Source organism: Neolamprologus brichardi, chromosome 9, assembly GCF_056152115.1.
Source record: "Neolamprologus brichardi isolate AB-2024 chromosome 9, ASM5615211v1, whole genome shotgun sequence".
NCBI classification, from domain to species: domain Eukaryota; kingdom Metazoa; phylum Chordata; class Actinopteri; order Cichliformes; family Cichlidae; genus Neolamprologus; species Neolamprologus brichardi.
The window spans coordinates 19,688,855-19,710,189 of NC_142112.1; the positions used below are offsets into that span (position 1 = coordinate 19,688,855).

A 21,335-nucleotide genomic window follows, 5' to 3' on the forward strand; every position below is an offset into this window, starting at 1 on the left:
AAAAGTCTCCTGGTATTTGTAGAAATTGTGTCTGAGAGGAGCTCTTACTCACATTAGTGGTGACTCACGGATCACATCTGTTTCCAAAGGCAGATGAAGTGATGTAGATCCAGTCCTAAAACCACTGGAACACGATGGCTTTAGTTTTTAAAACTGACTTCCTTTTTTGCCCGTTGCACTTTTCACCGTTTTCAAGTGAGACCATGCCTAACCCATGAAGATTCCTCCAAAATCCTGGTTTCAAAGAAGACTGGCTGTTTTGTTCTGTGGAACAAGTGTGTGTTACATTAAAGAAAACCTTTCAGTGACTTATGTGAGTTTAAGGATGCATTTTTGTTTTTTGTGCCGTCTAAAATAGTTCTGCTCGGTGAACTTTGACTTGTTATAAGTGATGCTAAGCAACGCAGCCCACATGCTTGCAGAACAGTCTGTGCTCTGACCCAGGTCATTAGAAGTATAATGCTTGTAAACCAGCGTGGTGTTTGCCTGCAAGCAGAGCTCCATTTTTATACATCAAAACAAGCCGCAATGCAAGTGTTTTTGAAGTGGGGGGACTAACAAGGACTTCTGTGATAATAATGTAGTTTTGTTGTCGGGGTCAACCTAATGTGGATGTTTGATGCTTTAAAAGTCAAGTTTAGGCCTTTGATTGCTAAGAGCCCAATCTTAATTGCTACTGTAACAGCTGCAGAGGCCCCACCACAAAACAGCTTCTCTCAGCATGTTTCTTTCTCCTTTTTTTTTTTTTTTTGTTTATTTGTAGACAATATGTGCTGTACACTCATAGATAAATGAGTAATTTATGTTTCTTTTTAAAATTTTCTCAGCCATTTTCCCCCCTCTGGGCATTCTCTCTCTTCTTCTGTTTACTTCTCTTCTCTCCAGCCTTTGCCCTATTCATCCAAGGCATAAACATTTGATTTAATATTTGCATAACTGTCGTTGTGAGAACATGTTCTTTTTTTTTTCTCCAAAACATTTCCTTGCTAGACCTGCCAATGTAGGCTTGAGCTGATCTGCCATGCAAATTCCCAGGAAAATAACAACTCCAGCTTTTTCTCATTCTTTCCTGGGCAAAGACAACTGCTGCAGTGTTTCCTGGAAGCAATCGCTACACTTTTGTTTTTGTAGAAAAGACACCATCATGGTTGTTCCAGGACCCACGCTCCAGGAACTATGTTAAGCGCAGCCTACTCATGTGTAGTGATGAATGGCTCCTGCAGGAAGCAAAGTGTACAGAAGTGACCACATGCTTTGACTCCTGCTCCAGTGTATGATGTATGAATTCATCTCTGCCATGAGGTCATAGCTCATGCTGTCTGACCAATGACGTGGGAAGTGTCATCTGACAACCTACAGTACTGTGCAAAACTAGATTTTATTTCCAAGGAGACAGACTTTTGTTTAAAGTGGCATTGAGCAATAGTTCTCCTGGCTTTAGAATTCTCTGCTTTTTAATTTTATTTATTTATTTATTTTACGCATTTTCAGTCGAGTGTTTTTATCTGACCATTTCAGAGGAATGTTTTTCTTTTCTCAACTTTGTTAAGCTACTTGAGACTGACCTATGAATCATTCGAGCATAAAAAAAGTTCTAACTCTAGATATAACAAAAAACTCCAATTTTAAGATGCATCTTTAGGCACTTTGTTACTAGCAGTCTGTCACAAAAAACACTATTTGTGTTCTTTAGACAGAAAGATGCAGCTTGACAACCACAAAACAGTATTTTTGCACCAATAAGGTGTTTCCTCAAACATGATTCCCCAAAATGATGAAACTGGAGAAGTGGAGATCATAAGAAGAAGTAGCAGGGCAGCAGATGAACAGTATCTGAAAATCATTTTATTAAGAAATAGGAAAAATATCCTGCAAAAACCAAATACAGGACCTGAGAGATACATCTGGCCCAAAATCGAATCAGTCATGGTCTTAGTGAAAGGGTAAATTACAATAAGCGTTTTTTTTATGAAGAGAAAAAGTGGGGGGGGAAAGGCTGAAATGTGACAAAATATAAAAGAACTGGACTGGAAAGCTAAAGCAGATCTTATGAAGTGATGAACACAAACTTTAAACATCTGGTTGAAATAAATAGTGTCTTCAGCCATCTGTAAAGCACGGTGGAGGCTCTGTTATGATTTGTGGCTGCCTTTCATTTGGTGCTGTTAGGGATCTTGTCAAAACTGATGGACTTGCGAGCACAGAAAAGTACGGTCACATTTTTATCCACCATGCTAAACCATGTGGAAGACATCCAATTGGCAATAGCTTCATTTTTCTGCATGACGGTGATCACAGACATACTGCCAATGCAGTTAAAGTGCAGTTAAAGAATACCTCAGAGAAAAACACACAATAGTGTCATGGATCATTGAAGCAGCAGAAAAAGAAACAAAAGGCAGCCAACATACAAAGAAGAGCTCTGAATGTCCTTCATGAAGCCTGGAGAACTAATCCTGAAGATTGCCTAAAGACGTCAGAAGAAGGCTTGTCTATGAGAGTTCAGGCTGTGTTCAAGAATAAAGCTGGTCATACCAAATATTGACTTTCGTGCTCGTTAGACTTCTACAAACTCTGTTTATGCCGGCACTGAATGTAGATTTAGGTTTGCACATGTTTAAATAAATCTATCCACCTGAGAAATAAGGGGTGGTTCATAGTCGGGCGCACTAAATGTCACACACATAATTTCTCCGGCTTGATCGGGAGGGCTGAGATGGAGGCGTGGAACCGTCCTTTGCGTATGAACGTGGGAGGAGTCCACTCTCGGTAAGTCACTCATTTTTTACAAGCTGTTGCATTGCAGCTCCCTTCACTACGCGTGGGTGAAAAGCAGAAGGAAGATGAGAGGAGAGGGCAGATGGGAATGAAGGCGCGATGTCCTGTGAGGTGTTTGGAGGTTCAACCACATTTACGCACTCAAGAAGAATTGATTTGCAGTGAGGACATTTAAAGAGTCCGGGGATCGGATCTTTGTTTATTCGCTAATAAAGAAAAGTTTGCCTCAGAAGTCGTCTTTGTAAATCGGTAGAGATGAGATTAAACTTTTCTACAAGCTGGATTTTCCGCGGCTGGATTACGTGTGTCCTTGTCACCTTTTACGCACAGGTAAAACGGGTTTTCCCCACTATTAATGATAAACATTTACCCCATTAATTAGCTAAGACGTTGATATCAAATGAGTTGACGGTCACCTTTGCAGCCTGTAGGTCTCTTGTTTACTGCTTCCCTTGGGTTATCGGGGTCCCTTTAAATGAGAAAGTTAATGCAAAAGTGCTGAGATTAACAGTTGTTCGGTTATTTTAGGCAAAAGATATGTAACACTAAACCCGAGTATGTGTCAACACACCAGGATTTGCATGAGCTGGTCAGATGAGGGACGAGGGAAATTTGGGGAACAGTGGTTTTTTTTACGCACAGACACTGACTAGAAACAGCTGTATTTGGGCCGAAGCCACTTCTCCCCTGCTCTGACCACAGAAAAGCCGCTGGCAACTGGACGTTCTTCTCCCTCCACCAAGTATTCTTTCCACGTCCAAGTTGCTCATCAGGAACCTCATTGGGTCAGCCAGAGGCGAGGTTTAAAAAGGTGGTGCAGGGGTCACAGCAGGATCTCTATTATGCATATTGCGACCAACTTTTACAAACATTTTTTTGTTTCCTGGTTTCCTTTTTTTATCGTAGCCTTATTCGTAATATACCTAAGAAGCGCATACTAAAAAAAACCCTATTAAGTAGATTTACAGAGATGAAAAATGACCTAATGTCGCAGCTGATGCACTGCCACAGTTAATTTGAAGGGGAGAGTGAATATAGTCGATGGCATGTTGTTGTCCACGCCGTTGTTTAGTCCAACCAGCTAACGCTGTCCAGGTGGAGAAGTTTATGAGATGTGGTTGAAGTGGTGGGACTGTTGGGCACCAATGATCTATCATTGCTTGTGTGCCTGCATTACCGTAAGCCAGCATTGGCATAACTTTGACTGGAACGCACGCTCTTCTTTCCTGAGGTGTGTTGCAAGAGAAAATGCTTGTGGGGGCATTTTACTTGTCAATGCAGTGATCCAGGGAGGTAATTGCGCAAAATAAATATATAGTTGTTCCTTTCCCCCAAAAAGTCTATGAAATAAGTCAAAGTTTTACCAGCAGCAGTGGCAATACAAAGCAAACACGTGATACAGACAGTTGTCTGGATAGGAGGGATGGAATATTTTTCAACTACGTTTTAAGGTGACATTGCAAACCCTTGGCTTTGGTTTGTTCTCACCATGGTCTTGCCATTACTGACTCACACTATTCCCAAAGAATTCCCCTTCTTTTTCTTGGTTTGCAACCACTTCATCCAATACATTCCGAGTTCATTTCAAACTGTCTTTGTGACATTGAGCAATGCACAATTGCTTCAAGATGTTCAGAGCTTAAAAGTCAATATATCATGAAGAACTGTGCTTTGTTGGGTTTATTGCTCGCATGCCCACAAACAAGGCTCCTGAACTTTTTATTTGCCAGATTTTCAAGTCAGTCATGCATTCATTCCTGCTTGTATGCACTGGTGTTGTCCTGTTATCTATTAGCAACATCTTGCTGCCTCTTCCCTGACTTTTTTCATTTAATATTTGACCAATAATTAGTTACCTGTTCAAGTTCCTTCCGTCCATCAAGTACCAGATCAGATTTATGACTACCTCCGGTTTAAAAAGCAGTGCACTGCCTATGAGCTCTGGATCAGGTTTCATTAAAGCAATTAGCACATATTCTTTTACTTTTTGCAGCACCTGCTCTTCCTTGATTTTTGGGTTGTGTTTCTACATCATTGGCTGTCACCAATTTCCACCAATTTAACAGCCGTTCTTTGTGTGTGTGTTTTTTTTTTTTCTTCTGTTACTTGTAAATGAATTTTTAAGACAACTTAGTCCCTTCTTTTTCTGTTTTGAAGAGTTATAATCAAAGGTATGAGATATCAGGTCTTGATTTATGCAGGTGGCATTTAGGGGATTTGCTTTTATGGCTGTTAAGAAAAAAACTAATCACAGGTGCAAACATTATACAAAGATCCAGTTGTTGTGCAATATGCTTTCACAGCATCTTATCGTGAACCAGTAAAGCCCCTAGAGGCCTATGAGCTGTAGTGTGCTTCTCTTGGCTTTGAGCCTGTTGCTGCTGTGGCCGTTATGCAAATTCCCTTGTCCGCTGAAAGCTTATGGAATGCGCTCTGCATTTGATAGGGTCACACACGGCGGTGAATGTTTCTGTAAGTTAAACAAAACAGCTCGGAAACAAGCTAGGGGGCAGTTGTGACATGTCGCTGAAGGGGTGGAACTCTTAATACCTCTTTGTTCTTAAGCTTCACCAAGTCCTGCCCGCTCTGTCCATCCATATGCTTTCCACTTCCCTACATCTTCTTTTTCAAGCAATTCTATAACTTCATATCTGAGTACATGCAGCACATCAAGTTAGCTCTGAGGTCGGATGTGCTATGTTTACCATTATGTTAACCTATAATCATATAGGGTGGGTCACTTGTTTTTCTTTTGCATCCATTATATATTTAGTGAATCAAAACACATTGTTTCACATAACTGAGACCCAATGTTTAGATGTGGCGGTAACAAAAACACAATTCCCGGCATTCCTTTGGCTTCCTGTGCGCTCTGGTCCAGCTGTGCATATTAAAAGCCATATCTACCTATCTATCTACACAAAGATTCAAGTCTTTTAATAGCATGGGAATCTTTCCTACTTCTGTCACTTCTGTCTCCTGCAGCATATGGTGTCCATTAGTGTTGCGGTCTGAGCTATGAGCACTGTGTATGATTATCCCTTTGGTTAGATTATAAAACAAAGATTGGCTGATGTGTGAGTCTGAGTGGAGGTAATTAAAAGCTTGAGAGCGTTCATGCTGCGCTGTCATGGTCTGAAGTTGGAAAGACTGACACAGTCTAATCAGAGGTGTGAGAAAGAAGACAGGGGGTGTGAAAACAGTGTTGAGTCCAGTACTGTATATTTGAACTGCTGGGGTAAGCTCAGGGATTTTTTCCATTAAAAATCAAATGACCAAAAAGAAATTGTGAATATGCTTCCCAAAGGAAAACTTTGGGGAAGCTTTTCTGAACCTCTGCAACACCAGCAATTCAATGACAGTACAAATTACAGTATTTAGTAGTGAGGAAGATGAAGCTTAGACTGAATGACAAAATGATGGCGGTCAATTCAAGGTCCGAGTCAAGGCAGGCCTATAGGTTGTATTTTTCTACATTTATATATAGACACCGTGGTTTTGGCATCATTTCTGTTATAACAGCCAAATTGTCTAATTCAGCAGTGTGGCCAGGACTTCTCCAGCCCTTAATTTAGAGCGGCTGGAAGGTCAGTACAGTAAGTAACCTTTTCAATAAAGCGTTTATCGTTTGTGAAGAGATGCAAAGATGTTTCGTATTTTTTTTCCATGCTTTCTGGAACGAGAGCTGTGTTTAGCTGCGTGACAGCAGGAAACTTTGCATAGTGGTTTTTTAGAACAGAAGGCCTTTAGAAATCTAGTGTAACAACTGCACAAGATTTGTTATTTTTTTATTTTACAGCACAGCACTGATGGCTGGGACAATATTTGCAAGTGATTAATTATTCAAAGTCAGCCAGAATGGATATTATATAATTCCTGTTACTTCCCTGTTGTGTACTTGTGGACTTTGTTTTTTCTGTTCTGGAGGCTTCAGAGCTGCGCTCAGGTGTTCTGAGAGCATGGAAAGAATTTCTGGGCACGTCTTGAAAATGTTTTTACCATCCTGGTCCTGACTCAAACATTATACCTCTTACTAACTGTTACAAACTTATCTTTTGTCTTCATTAATTACAGAACGCAGATTCCAGATCTCAATGTAAAGAAACACACTACCTAAAAGACTCCAAATGCTGCAACAAGTGTCAACCAGGTAACTAACACACACACACACACACACACAGACACAGATAGTGGATGCATATCTGGTTTCCTCTGTGGAGTCAGCATAAAGTAGAAATAGCTTTCCATTCACAAATATTCAAAAATAAAAGAGGAAGGATGTTTAAAAGCAGATCTTTTTGGCTTAAAGTGGCACAGACATGTGCATGTGTTTCCACAAATGCATGGATACACACACACACACACAGACACACACACACACTTAAACTGCTAAATATATCAACTGCTTAAAAAGAAGAAGGGAGCACCAGTTTGTTCAGTTTCTCTTTTGTTTTCTTCTATTTAATTAGGCTTTTCTGTGTTATTGTAATTATGTATGCTGGGTTCTCAAATCCTCTGCCTAACACCCATTGTCCTTTCTTTTTGCCACTAGGCTATTATGTGTTTAAAGACTGCACTGATACCGCTCAGACTATATGTCGTAAATGCAGTCACGGAGAATATCAACCCAGCTTGAATAGTGCCTATCGCTGTCTTAAGCAGAAGTTCTGTGATCCGAGTGAGTACCTTCATTTATTTATCAATTCCATACATTTAAATCCATTTTTCACTTCTTACTTGTGACAAATACCATTCATTTCAATTCTAAAAAATTAATGAATTAATATATAAAATGTTTTGTTTATTAATTTGGCAACCTCTGGTTACTCGAAGGACAAAGATCAAACAACCTTTCCAAACATACCCTACAGTCACAGCTACACCATAAAAGAATACTCTCCAGTCAACAGTATTTAATTTTATACTCATGTTTTTAATGTTTTAGTTTCTCTTTTGCAACCCCTTTTCCAAAAAATCATGAAGCTGTGTAAACATTAACAAAGTGCAGACCATTTGCCACCATCCCGTTTCTAAAAAGTTGAGATTGAGACGGTTTACTGTCACGTTGGATCGCCTCGTCTTTTTAAAACTCCCCATATGTCTTTGGGGACTCGGGGAGCATATTGGTGAAAAAAATCTGAACGTTTTTGCATAATTCTTTCTCAAAAACGTTTTAAGCTGTTCAGCAGTTAAGGTCTTTGTTTGCCTCATTTAATAATGGGTCAGATATTTTTAGTAGGTCAGATTTCCCCCCCCCCCATGTCGTTTGGTATCCTGATGTCCTGCTGAAATAATGAAGGCCTTCCTCCAAAAAGGGCTAAAACTTTTATCGTTCAACTTTAATATGGCCTTTGTAGATATCACCCTCTCCTGTGTTTACTGACAGTGATGTTTGGAAATGCTTCTGAGCCCATCCACTGACTGCTTTGTTTTTTGTTTTTTTTACAAGCTTGTGTACAGGCATCTCCTTGCCCTCCTCTCCAAATGTTTTTTTGAAACACAATAAATACATTTTCCACCTTTTCCATACTTTTATACATTATTTGTGTGCTATTTTCAATCAAATAAATGATTTTCACTTCAGTTTTCTGTTTACTCTTTACACAACACCTCCATATTCATACAAACGGGGTTGTGGTGGCCAAGAATGTTCGGATCTTCTTAACATGGAATTATTTTTCCTTTGTATGGAACTGTGGAGTGGGAATTTGCATTTAACACACATAATCATTCACTTCATTTGTACCTTTCTTTTAAATCTACAGGTTTGGGTTTTATGAGAAATAATGAAAACTCGATAGAAGAGGAGCCATGTCGCTGTGTTGAAGGCTTCCAGTGTTACCCCATCAACTGTGAGTACTGTGAGAAGATACCCACCTGCCGACCCGGACAGGGACTTGAGACAAAGCACGGTGAGAAAGTCCACAACACAGAACATCCCCCATTTATAACAAGACCCTAGAAACAAGTTGTAAATCCCAGATTCCGATTTGTGTTGTTAATTATAGATCAGAGGAAGGTGTGTGAGCCGTGTCCAAAAGGATTCTTCTCTGATAAGGACGATGACGAACCGTGCAAACCGTGGACAAAGTAAGCGCTTACTCGCACGTGCTCACACATGTTTTTAGCCTGGAATCTTTTGACATATTGTGATGGGAAAATGCAGTTGGGCAGCCGTCCCTACCGGCAGCCAGCAGTGGTTATGAGTAATATATTCACCACTTCCTCTGGAACCCTGGCTGGAGCAGACATCAGCTTCCACTGCCAGCCAGACCTGACAGATCATCGGCGATGATGATGACGGTGGAGAGAGAAAGAATTTAGTTTTCCTCTCTATCCATCTGCCTTTTTTGTGTTATCTTTGCAGAACTGCGAGTCGAGCACGTTGATAGGAAAATGTGGAGTAGAAGGGAGAACTAAAAAAACAAAAAAACTAACTACATTCTTATTGTCTAAATATTCCTCTTCTTCCTCTTTCCCAGTTGCAAGGCTGATGGCAGCAAGGAGATCAAGCAAGGCAGTGCTGAAGCCGATGCAGGGTGTGGACCACGTGAGTTTGGAAAGACACGGACATATACAATGTCATATTTTTCCATATGACAAAATAGTTTCTGTTAATTAGAGGCTTAAATGTGACTCTAAATGTGGAGAGGGAAAAAACTGTAGACTAAAAGCAAGCTCAATAATTGTCTGTCTTACAGGTGACCCGGTCATTCCTATGTCCTTCTGGGTGATGGTTTCAGTCCTGTCAATCATTATCATTCTGTGTCCCCTCATTCTGCTTCTCTTCTGCTACAAGGACAAAATGAAGTTACTCTCTGGTAGGTCGAAATCCTCTATGAACCTTTCTCTTCTGCCTGTATGACTGCTTTAACATACATGTAGACGTCGGCACAAAAACGTGAACCTTTACTTTCATAAATACTGTCATTTTTTTCAGTACTTACATCTTGTTGTTTCATTTCTCAGTAAATCTGCGATCCTGTGTCCAGAATCTGAAGAGGACCCGGATACAACAGGTAAGGTGGAATTTCTGTTAGAATAAAAAACTCAAACAAAACCGAATACATATAGAAACTAAACTTGTTACAAGCTGTTTCATCTACTTTTCCTATTGTTTGTGACTATTTTTTGTTCCATTGAAGCAAAGAGCCTGTATATATCTAACATCGTCTTACATGCATACTTGCAATAATTCTCTTCTTTTATCGTTTTCTTCACTCTAGGAGACACTGGCTCCTCTTTACCACAGCGGAGCAGGAATAGGAGGAGGTTCTGGTGCCTCAAAATGCACGCCATGTGAGGTGACCAAACTTATCGACCAAGCACCCTCCAGCCCCACTGACAACCCCTCGTGCACCTTGCCCATCTCTGTTCCTGATGTAAAGGTCTCTCTGCCCTTCATAAAAGAGATGACAGAAGAAGGAGGGACTAAGAGGAAAACACCAATGGAGGATCAGAGCAAAAGATCTGGAGAACCAGAAGAGGTGTCGGAAGAAGGGTTAGAAGAGGTCGTGAGCGTGTCCCGGCTTTTGACAGGTTCTTGCATGTGTGTCATTCCTGTCCACGAGCCCCTGGAAGTAGGGGAGAATGAGGACTGTAGCCAGGCTGTCAGCCCTGGAACACCGGGATCGTGCTCATGTGGAGGGCTAGATGGAGAGAGGGATGGAGGTGGAAGTGGGAAAGAGGCTAAAGATGGAAATCTCAAGAAAGTGTCCACGAGTCAGTCAGGTGTCGCACCGCTTGTTTCTCTTTCTCCTCCTCTCCTCCACACCTCCACCGCCATCCAGTCAACCAGTCCGCTTCCTGAACTCTACCTGCCATTGTCCCAGATGTCGCCGGAGTTCAAATTTCACCTGAAAGAGAGATCGCCAACAAAATGGGAGGGGTTGTACAGACTGATGAGCACAGACTCCACATCAACAGAACACAGCACGACCTCTGCGATGACCTCGGTCACCCCCTTGTTGCCATCCCCATCTGTTGGAGAGCTCTACATGGACAAGCCCCCTGAGGCCACAGGCCCAGAGCAAGACCAGGGAGTTCCCTGTGGGGACAGCAGAGACAACAAGCTCTCATCACAGGAGTCAGAATTGGAGTGCTCACCGGAGAGCCTTCAGAGTCAGCTGGCTGATCCAAATCTTACCTCAGGTACATGAAATTTCAAAAACTGATCAAATAAGAAGCCCAAAAAAAGTTAATGATAAGGAAAAAAAGCAGTGATAAGGTACTAGCTCCAAACTAGTGAGGGAGGTAAAATATTAAGTAATAATAGTAACTTAATAGTAATCATCAAGTGTTCACAGGACAGAATTATGGCTTTTAAAATTAATGTACACTTTTGTCTATTATATTATATTATATTATATTATATTATATTATATTATATTATATATGTACTTTTTTTTCCCTAAGCAGTTGAGTCGCACAGTCACAAGTCTATTTTTACTCCTGATTTGGAGCTGGCTATTTCCTGGATATTTTTTGCTGTGACCGCTCAGCAGCGTCAATAAAAACTAAAAGCACAGTGGTTGTGCGTTATGGGGATAATGGCTCATTACAAAGGTTGCAGGACCACAGTTGTGTTTGCCAGGTGGATTTCTGTGTTCACTGTTTGTGTAGGCAGTCGCCATTGTGTTGCCACAGGGTCATACCCATACATGATTGGATACACCACATAGCAGTGTTCTCTTTCCACAGCATAGGTGGGACTAGCCACCAAGAATAACAGAATGAAATTTAGATTGGTTTTAATGGAAAGTTTTACAGTCACGGGGTTGAGCATGCATTGTTCTCACACAGACCTTATGGTCGTGCCAAAGAGAAAACTCTACGGGAAACATTTATTCTCTGTGCCTCGAGCTCCTAGTGGTTATGGTTAGTTCTAAAAGCAGTAATATCTGAGCAGTCTGATAGAGACGGTGGTCAGCTTGAGCTCAAACGTTATTAGCCGAACACAGAATAGACAGAGGATGGGTCTCAGCGTAAAAATATGGCGTTTGTGTGATTGTTTCCAAGAAATAGCTTTTATTAAAGTCAGTATTGATAATCTGAGCCTGGATTTTGGCGAGGCCACACAGGCAGCAGGAAAAAGATATGTGTGTGTGTGTGTGTGTTTGATGTGCTAGTGAACCACCAGAACCGCACTCTTAACAAACACTGCTCTTTGTGTATGTGTGCACCAGTGTCGAGTATGCCATCTACAGTACAAAACTCCTGTTTACCCAGAGTTCCATAGGGTTGCGCAAAGTGACCGCAGCTTTAATTGAACCAAGATGTGCTCAGCTTGAGTAATGCTTTTATAACCTCGCAAACCCAACAAAAACACACACACACACTAACTTGTGAAGCATTTTTTTGACTCTCACTGATGACTGGTTACTTTAATTACACATTTGCTGGCTTGAAGTGAACACAGTTTCCCATCATGCAGTAATGAAAATTGTTACAAGGACTTCCCGCCTATACTATTTAAAGGTTCAGAGGTTTCCCTTGTCTCACCCACAGTAGCCGTCCCGGTGCACATTAGTTTTATTTATTAGCTACTGACCGGCTCAGGGCAATTTGGGGGCTGCCTTTGTTGATCGTCAGCTCAATAGGGCTAATGACCCACATTTAGTCTGACAATCAAAGACTTAAGCTGGCATCTATCCATGAAAAATTGGCAGATTCTGATAGAGAATATGCACAAGTCAGTTTTACCCCTGTCAGAGCAGTTTTTGGGTATCCAAAAAGATCAACGTGGAACTGAGAGAGGATAAACAGAAGACCCAAGCAGATTCCTCAGAGCATTGTTTTCAGAGCTGTGGTGAAATGGCATATTTTCAAGCTTGCCCTCTCAGACTGGTATTCCGGGAAATGCGATTGGATACGGAAACAGAGACACACACGTTTTGAGAGTCTGTGGTAGCGTTTGCCTTTGGCTGCATGTGCTTTTGAGCGCAAACGTGTATGTGTAGGTGTGAAAATGCCTGTTAGTGGATTTTCTTACATTTACTGTATGTGTGTGCGTGTGCATATGTGTGAACAGATGGAACATAAGCTGTGAGTCATGGAGGTTTGGCCTCTTCTGTCGCCTGGAAAGTCAGACAGGAGGCTGGAGAAAATAGGAACCAGAGGTTTGATGGGGTGTAATGCGATTTACAAAACAAAACTGTTTATTTCCTAATTCACCTGCTGGTTTAACTCTGTAGGTGAACAATATACAGGCACTGGCACAAAGGGTATTGATGCAAGTTTGTGTTTGGCAGGAAAGCAACTGTAGGATGGAGATTAGACACTGGAGCGGCACATTTTTAAAAAAATTGTTCAGTTGAATCCTTAAAACCCCAAAACGTGTGACGAATTGCTTCCCTTTAGTGGTCTTGAGTTTCACTTAGTTAGAAGTGCTGGATACTGACGGAGCTATGTCGAGCAGGATATGATATGGCGGTCTCTGTAGCCGTTGCCTTTTTGTGGTCATCCTGCAAAGTCATTACACCCACTGTCCATTTGTCACATGAGGTTAGCCAACAGTTAGTCCCTTCTTCACTTGTGTCATGAAATAGGGCTCTGGAAGCCTGTTTGTACAGGAAAAATGAAAGTCCTACACAACCCTACAATTATAGCAACACATCTCGTTGAATTTCACAATAGGCTGTTATTGCATCGGCATTTTCTATACCAGTTTGGGGATACAGCGTTTATGATTTTCACGTGAAACTAAAGATTTTCTCAGACATCGTCTATAAATAGCCTCCTAACCATTTACGCCTCCTCTGTGTTACTTTTCTATTTAGGTCAGGTGTCTGGGAACCACAACACCACCTTCATCTCCAGCGGTCAAGTGATGAACTTTAGCGGTGACGTCATTGTTGTCTGCGTCAGCCAGACGTCTCACGGCAGCGACGAGGTGGAGCGGGATGATGGCTTCGGCAACCCTGTCCAGGAAGAAGCCACTGAGACTGCTCCGTTTTTTCAGAGCAGCTTGAGATCACAAGGGGACTACATTTCCCACTGTACTTTGCAAGATGAGACACTGCCAGTCCAGGAAGCGATGGAGGAGCAATCGCTGGGAAAGTGAAAAGCGGCCGGTGGCTTTGCTTTATGTTTTATGTCACTTCAGAGATCATCGCCATAGTCCGGGTGCTTATGTTATCTTTTGATTACACCAATCAGCCACAACATTAAAACTGCTGTCAGCTGAAATGAATCATGTTGATTATCTTGTTACAATGCAATGTTCTGCTGGGAAATCTTGGGTCCTCTTCCATTGACTCATACCACCCACCTAAACATCGTTAAAGATCAGTCACATCCCTCCATGGCAACGGCATCCCCTGACAACAGAATTTTCTCCAACGGGACAGAGCGTCCTGTCACAACAGAAAAACTGCTCGACAACTTGGCATAACACATGGCAGTCCAATCAAACATCTGCTGAGTTAGCAAGAACAAGCCTGGTCTGCAGAGGCTTCATTCCACAACGCACAGGATCCAAAGGACCCACTGGCCAGACACCACAGGACACCCTCAGTGGGCTCATGTGCATGCACAGCAGAAGTTTTTGTTTTTGTTTTTTTTGGCAGAATGGTGGGTTTAGTGTTATGGCTAAGAGGTGTACATCAAATAAGTTATTGTAATAATGAAAAACAAATGTGTCTTGTCATGTCTGTTTTCCAGATAAAAACAAGGAAAGGATGGTGTAAAGTCATTTTAAAGTGATCAGTCAGATAACTGGGAGATCAGTCTTTTGGGAATCTGACTCTGTGTCTCCACAGTTGTCTTACTAATGAACCATCTATAACCTGGCCTATTTCAGACATTAGTCACTGAATCCTGCCACGGGAATCTATTCCCAGAAAAAAAAGAAGAAAAGCTGCAGGCCTTTTCAGATGGAAACTCCCTCCATTCCAGACAGTGATGGGGAATTTTGTTGTGAAATGAATGTGGAAGTAGGGTTCATACTGCAGGTGCATAATATTTTTATCGTTGCATGGAACTTACAGCTTGGTCTCGATACAAAGAAGTTACAAAATATTTAATGTCCCACACATTTCTATTGATTACTTGCTTTAGGTAACATCTGTAAGCTCTTAGTTTTTAACTTTTGTAAGTCTGGATGATTTTGATACTTGCGTAACGGAATATCCACCGTGTGGAACATACGTTTTAGTTGTTGTATCATAGAACTTTGAATATGCAAGCCACAATAAGATCTGGCTGGACAGAATTTTAAACATATCAATGAGTGAATTCTTCTTTCTTGCCTGCAGGATCTGTTTATTTTTTAAGAGACACGTCCAGTTTTGGTACGATGCTTGTTTAGCTTGTTTGTAGACTTTATTTTCTCCCTACTGCAACACAAGTGCAGTTTTTGTCTTCGAAACAAAATGCTATGCATTTGATAAGCTATTCTATTAGTGATTTCTTTTATTCGATTTTAATGCCCAGGCCTTAATGAAGAAAAGTCAGATGTTTGTTAATAATAATGGTTTTGTTTAAAAAAAAAAAAAAAGGTTTTACGAGGCAGATTGTTTGTGTGTATTTCAGAAGTTTCAGATGTGATCAGTGCTTGTATATATTTCATCTGTTTCTCAAAGACGAATGAATACGCTGTCAATTGATTTATTGTGTGGATTTTGTGAAGTCGAGTGGTGCCATTAACAGCGAAGCGCACACAGGAGTTTCAATGAACTGTTAATTTATAGCCCTGCCATATGTATGCAGCTTTGCAAAAAACAAACAAACAAAAAAATGTACATATAAATCAAATCTATTGCAATGAATTACTGAAAGACTATTTTGATCGAAATTAAATATGTTTTGCATCTAATTTTTCTCACGGATGGCTGCCATCCTGCATTCTGTGGTTACTCTTGGTCAACTTTCCTATTTTGGGGGGGAGATTGACAAAACACAACCAAGGCTTCATTTATCTCCACAAGATGATCTATAATCTTTGTGAAGCAATGCTAATTACACATGTGGCAAGGCCTCTGTGCCTTTGTCCCTGCGTTGACAGACAGGCAGCCTTTCATCAGGCCCGGGGATGGCAAGCAGCTGTGAGGAGAAACTAATCTAGCAGTCAGACCAGCTAGCGTCACAGAGAGACCACATGAGAGGAACTGGCAGCACTCATTTGGGCCTGGTTTGGGTCAGCAGGAGTATGTTTATATGTGTGTGTATGTGTGTGTGCATGTGTGTAAGAGTGCGTCTTGTCTCAGCTTATTTTATGGTTGTTTGTGAAAACAGGAAGTTATGACTAGCTTTCACATGGTTTACATGAGAACTGGCTGGCTGGCCAACACAGAGCCCGACTGCACATTTAAATGATTTCAGCCTTTTCTTTTCTTTTCATGTGTGAGAGAACAGCCTTTCATTTGACTTATATGTAGGGTAGCAACCACCTTGTGTTGCTATAGTGTGCCTCCTAGTGGTAAGTGCAGGTTAAGATGATAAACAAGACAACAAATCATGGATAAATGTTCATGTTTACAGTTTCAGCAACACAGGAAACGAGATGCGTCTGTTTGTTGCATTTGTATAGGCATTTCTAAACAGACATACAGACATATTATTGTGTACCACCTTATTTATTTGATTACAATTTTAAAAGAGGAATCGAGATCACTGGAAAAGAGGAAATGGGCTCTTGAGAAAGGGTTTGTCTTTCATACTGGAGCGCTTTCGAGGCCTGAGAAAAAGCCCAATCAGCTGTTGGTTTAATAACCTGACAGTCGGTGTAACCAGGTGACAGCGCAGACCTGCGGAAAGCACCAGAAAATCCACAGTGCTGATGTGCTGAAATTACAGTCATCTCACCTGTGGAAGCAAGTTTTGGATTCCAGCTGCAGACTCGCAAAAGATCATTACAGCTGAGATTCGTTACTCAGCACTGACAGCAGATGGAGTTTCTAGTTTCTTCAAAGATAATGATTTTGCTTTTGAGAGGATATAAATATGATGAACTGCTTTGAATGGAAGCAGCAGATGGTAGCTGATAAATACATAAGGAATGAATGAAACTGTGTGGGACTTTTACATTTTTATACATAAGAATCTTTTTAATGAGTGTCTTATAAATTTAATTGAAAAATTTGCTGTTGTGATTTTGTTACATCAACGACACAGTAATAATAATAATAATTCTAATGCAGAAAAGGAAGAAAATTTTCAGAGAAAAAGTAAATACAGCTACATACAGTCATGTGAAAAGATCAGATAAATACAACCGCGAAGAACTACAAATATGAGCATACGCTGTGTCAACAAAAACTAGGGCAAAATGCAGAAATAGTGTGTGAAACGCTAAACACACCCCTTTAATGCTTCCATAGGAATTAAGAGTGTAAGTAGCAGCCAGGTGATGCTGATCAAGTGCTTGTAATTAATACATCAGCATCACACAGTAAGTGCGAGCAACTCTAAAAGCAGGGCTTTTGACTGTTTGTGTGGAAGCACAATGCCAAAGCGGAAAGATATTACGAATGATTAAAAGAGGCTGTCTATCAGTCTGGAAAGGGTTATAAGGCCATCACTGAGCACAGTGAGCTAGATTGGCAACTGCAAAACATTCTAGACAGTTGCCAATCTTGCTGAGAGCAAACGCACTCAGATCGGGCCATTATTGTTCAAAAGGAAAGTATGACTTTTTTGGAAGGGTTGCAGGACAAACGTTCTTTTCTCTAAAAAGAACAAAGCAGAACAGCTTAGGTTGGCACGGCTGCATCTGAACAAACCACAAAACTTCTGAAACAATGTCCTTTGGCCAGATGAAACCAAAGTAGAGTGTTTGGCCTTAATCCACAATGCCACATTTTTTGAAAACTAAACACAGCATATCAGCACAAATGCCTCATACCAAGTGTTAAGCATGGTGGTGGAGGAGCGATTATTTGGCCTTGTTTTGCACCCACAGGACCTCAGCATCCTGCTGGGGTTGTGATGAGTCTGTTTTCTGTGTCTGTCACAGGGATAACACAGAGGTGAATGCAAACTCCACTGAGTCCTGCCTGGATTCGAACCCCGGATGTTGTTGCTGTGAGGGGATAGTGCTAGTTCTCGTTAAATAGCCTTATATTAAGACATGCTAAGGACCAGGGATTTTTATTGATCCCTGATTTATAAAGCCTTAGAATTGAAAAGGGTTTACTTTCCTTTTACAGTAAATAAAGATTCAGTGTCTTAAATCTAGTTTGCTGAGTCATTTCAAATACTTAGTTTGGTACGCATTATTGAGCTGAAACCTCTCAAACAAATACTTCTCTGTTTCTTTGATTCTTTAAAATACTGCATCACCAATCATATGACGCTTATCTCGGATACATTTTGAAATCCCACCTTAATTGATTAGCACCAGTGATAAGTTCCAACAGAGGGGTATTTCTTTCTGACAACAGCTTACAATTTAAAAAGCGGACATGTTTGCTTTCTCTCTCAGTCCTGTGCCTCCACATCTCTGGGACTTTTCAACATCAGCGAAAACAATTTTTGGGTAGGGATATCGCAGTTTTATTTTACTTTGGAAATGCAAGCAATCAGGTAAGTTTTTGTACATCATCACCAGAAAAAAAAAAAGGGGGGGGGGGGGGAGTCTGACGGTAGCTTTTCATTCATCCATCTGAGATAAAGGCTTTATGTGCCTCACTCCACAGGTCTCTCTTCATCCCCACATGGTCTTCAGATACACGTCTAGATGGGAAGACAGCTATAGTGACGGGGGGCAACACTGGAATAGGAAAAGAGACAGTTAAAGACCTGGCTAGCAGAGGCAAGCAAACAGCGCTGCATATGTAAAGACAGCAAATGCAATGATGAGTAACAAATTTCTTTACAATTGTTGTCATATTCTTTCTCGTCTGCGTGACTCAGTGTACTTTTGAACTTGTGCACTTGAAGCTTCCCGCTCCCGCAAATATAATAAATACAATCAGGTGACTCAAACATAAACTGTCGAATTTGATGATAACGCACACTTCTAATGAACTCATGTATCAGTACTGGTTAATCAAAGGCAGGCTTAAGTATTAAGTTCAGAGCATACTGCCACGACACAAAGACTGCCAAACTGGCCCAGACATATGTGTTGAAATCGTGCTATCTTGTTCAAATGTCAAACATGCATGTACACGCAAACAAGAGGAATTAATCTCCCGTAGGCGCCCGGGTGATCTTGGCGTGCAGAGACATGGCGAAGGGAGAGCAAGCTGCTTGCGACATCGTGAGGGAGGTGAAGGGAGCGAAGGTTGTCACCAGGCAACTGGATCTGGCTGACACCAAATCAATATGCCAGTTTGCCGAGAATATCTACAACAGTGGGTGGCACACGCAACACACACGCGGACTTCAGAGTAGTGCGTGCATTCTTTTTTCCTTCTAAATACTGTGATGATGGTAACAATTGTCCTGTTTTCACAGCCGAGAAAGCTCTTCACTATCTGATCAACAATGCAGGCGTGGCTGTGTGTCCTTCTGCCAGGACAGTGGATGGAATTGAGATGCAGTTTGGAGTCAATCACTTGGGTAGGAGGAAAAAACACACAAGGTTTAGTTAATGACAAACATGTTAGATTGAAACAGACTTTAGCAAAAGAGCAGATGAGTTGTCAGTCAGCTCCTGTTGTTACTGCTAAATATGTGATCAGGGATCAGTGATGGCTTAAAACTCCTCGCCGTTTTCTCTCATACCACCCATTTAGGTCATTTCTTCTTGACTTTTCTGCTGCTGGACTTGCTGAAGCACTCGGCCCCATCTCGGGTCATCAACCTGTCATCAGCAGCTCACTTCTTTGGCAAAATCAATTTTGATGATCTGAAAGGGGAGAAGGATTACCATCACATCAGGGCCTACGCGCAGAGCAAGCTGGCTAATGTCCTGTTCACCAGAGAGCTGGCCAAAAGGACAGAGGGTAGGGACGCAGAGACTGAAATATTATCTAGTCATTATGTGTCGTCTTTTGCCTGTCTGCCTCGCCTTCCTTATGCAAGGAGAAAATGGATCTTATCTCAACAGTGTGAGAGTCCCATGCTTCAACCACAACTGCTCTGGGCGACATCAGAGCACAAGTTGTGTTAAAGACTTAATTGTTGCCCAGCAAATCACTCCTCATTCACTAATAATGCTGTCATTCTTCCCAGATATGAGTCAAGGCTTTCTATAACCCTTTTTTTCCCCCTAAATCAAGTGAAACTATATATTCTGGATGTTTTACTTTCCTGATGTGTACACTTATGTGTGACTACAAGCTGTTATCAAGGATCTGCTTAATTTCAGGTTGGATAAATAATATTTTATACCAATCCCTCCAGTTCTAGGTATCACGGCCTACTCAGTTGACCCCGGCTTCGTGAACACTGACATTTTAAGGCATATAAGGCGCCCTCTTCTGGATATAGTCAAGAACTTCGGGTTTCTGATCAAGACCCCAGCAGAGGGAGCCTACACCACCATCTACTGTACCGTCACTCCTGAGAATCAGCTGGTCACTGGAGGATACTACAGGTCAGCGTGAAACACAAAAGAAGTTGCCTGTGACGCAACTAAATCTACGACCAGTCTCAGCTTCTATGAAGCTATATGATTTATAAACGATGGAATATAAACTGCAATATTTTCCTTAAAAGACATAAACTTGACCACTGAGCAAAGTATTTACAATTACAGACAAAAACGTGCTTAATCGCTATAAAAACAGGTGTGATTAAAGAATCATGAAAGACAAGAGGAGCCATTCATCGATATCATCCGAATAATTCTTAATACACTAATTAATGGGTAATTACTAAAGATCTATGAGTCATTCTGTATAAGTGATTCGTTAGATAATAAATATTTTATAATATGCATATTCTTAGAAAGAACAGCGTTATCTGTTTTTCAGTCTCCAAATCGCTCAGCATGACCGGAAAATACTGTATCTCCACCCATGGCTAAAGCTCACATTTGATTCATTTTAAACCGACTCTATTGATGGTCATTCAGTCCTGAAGCAATGAGTAACTACCTGAAGTAACAAAAAAGAATAAATTAGAAATGTAATGATCAATGAAGAAAGTGTGGAGTTTGATTAATTTACACTTAATAATGCACCAAATATTACCTTACAGTTATCCAATTGTGTCTCTATTTTACCTACTATCTTCTAACTATCAGCTGATTACATTTTAGTTATCACATGTTTTAGTGCACTTTATGTTAAAGCGATGGAAATGTATAGCTCGCTTAAACGATGTGCTTATGTATTGTCCATTTACCCATTTCTCTACAGTAACTGCTCCAGAGCAGAGAGCTCCAATGCCGGCCAGGATGACGGCACAGCCCTGAAGCTGTGGGCTGTAAGCTGCCACCTGTTGGGCATCCGCTGGAGATAAACTTCACCTTTGATCTGAAGGCTAAGACAAATGTAACCGCTTCCAATAAAGAAACATCCCTGATATAACACTGTGTGTCCTCGTGTGTCCGTTTGTGAGTGAAAAAAAACAGACTTCCCATTTTTACTAGACTCTTACATCATTAGGATTTTTAGCACTGGCATGCTGCTACATAAAAAAGTGAGGCATGTTTTAACTTTGGCTTT

The 21,335-nt window shown here is 41.0% G+C and overlaps 2 protein-coding genes across 2 annotated transcripts; both read left to right on the top strand.

Annotated features, from left to right (window-relative positions):
- The first annotated feature begins 2,904 nt into the window (after window positions 1–2,904).
- tnfrsf11a (tumor necrosis factor receptor superfamily, member 11a, NFKB activator) lies at window positions 2,905–15,551 on the top strand. The gene is made up of 10 exons (XM_006794682.3): window positions 2,905–3,108; window positions 6,853–6,928; window positions 7,331–7,456; window positions 8,544–8,690; window positions 8,787–8,868; window positions 9,261–9,328; window positions 9,480–9,599; window positions 9,748–9,797; window positions 10,005–10,929; window positions 13,557–15,551. Exons 1-10 carry the CDS (start codon window positions 3,034–3,036, stop codon window positions 13,838–13,840), a joined length of 1,953 nt encoding a protein of 650 aa, XP_006794745.2. The 5' UTR covers window positions 2,905–3,033; the 3' UTR covers window positions 13,841–15,551.
- A 2,618-nt stretch (window positions 15,552–18,169) lies between these two features.
- Window positions 18,170–21,197, top strand: si:dkey-73n8.3 (retinol dehydrogenase 12). The gene is made up of 7 exons (XM_006794681.3): window positions 18,170–18,300; window positions 18,414–18,529; window positions 18,918–19,073; window positions 19,177–19,281; window positions 19,458–19,667; window positions 20,068–20,260; window positions 21,027–21,197. The coding sequence occupies exons 1-7, from the start codon at window positions 18,287–18,289 to the stop codon at window positions 21,127–21,129; spliced, it is 897 nt and encodes a 298-aa protein (XP_006794744.2). The 5' UTR covers window positions 18,170–18,286; the 3' UTR covers window positions 21,130–21,197.
- Window positions 21,198–21,335: the final 138 nt, after the last annotated feature.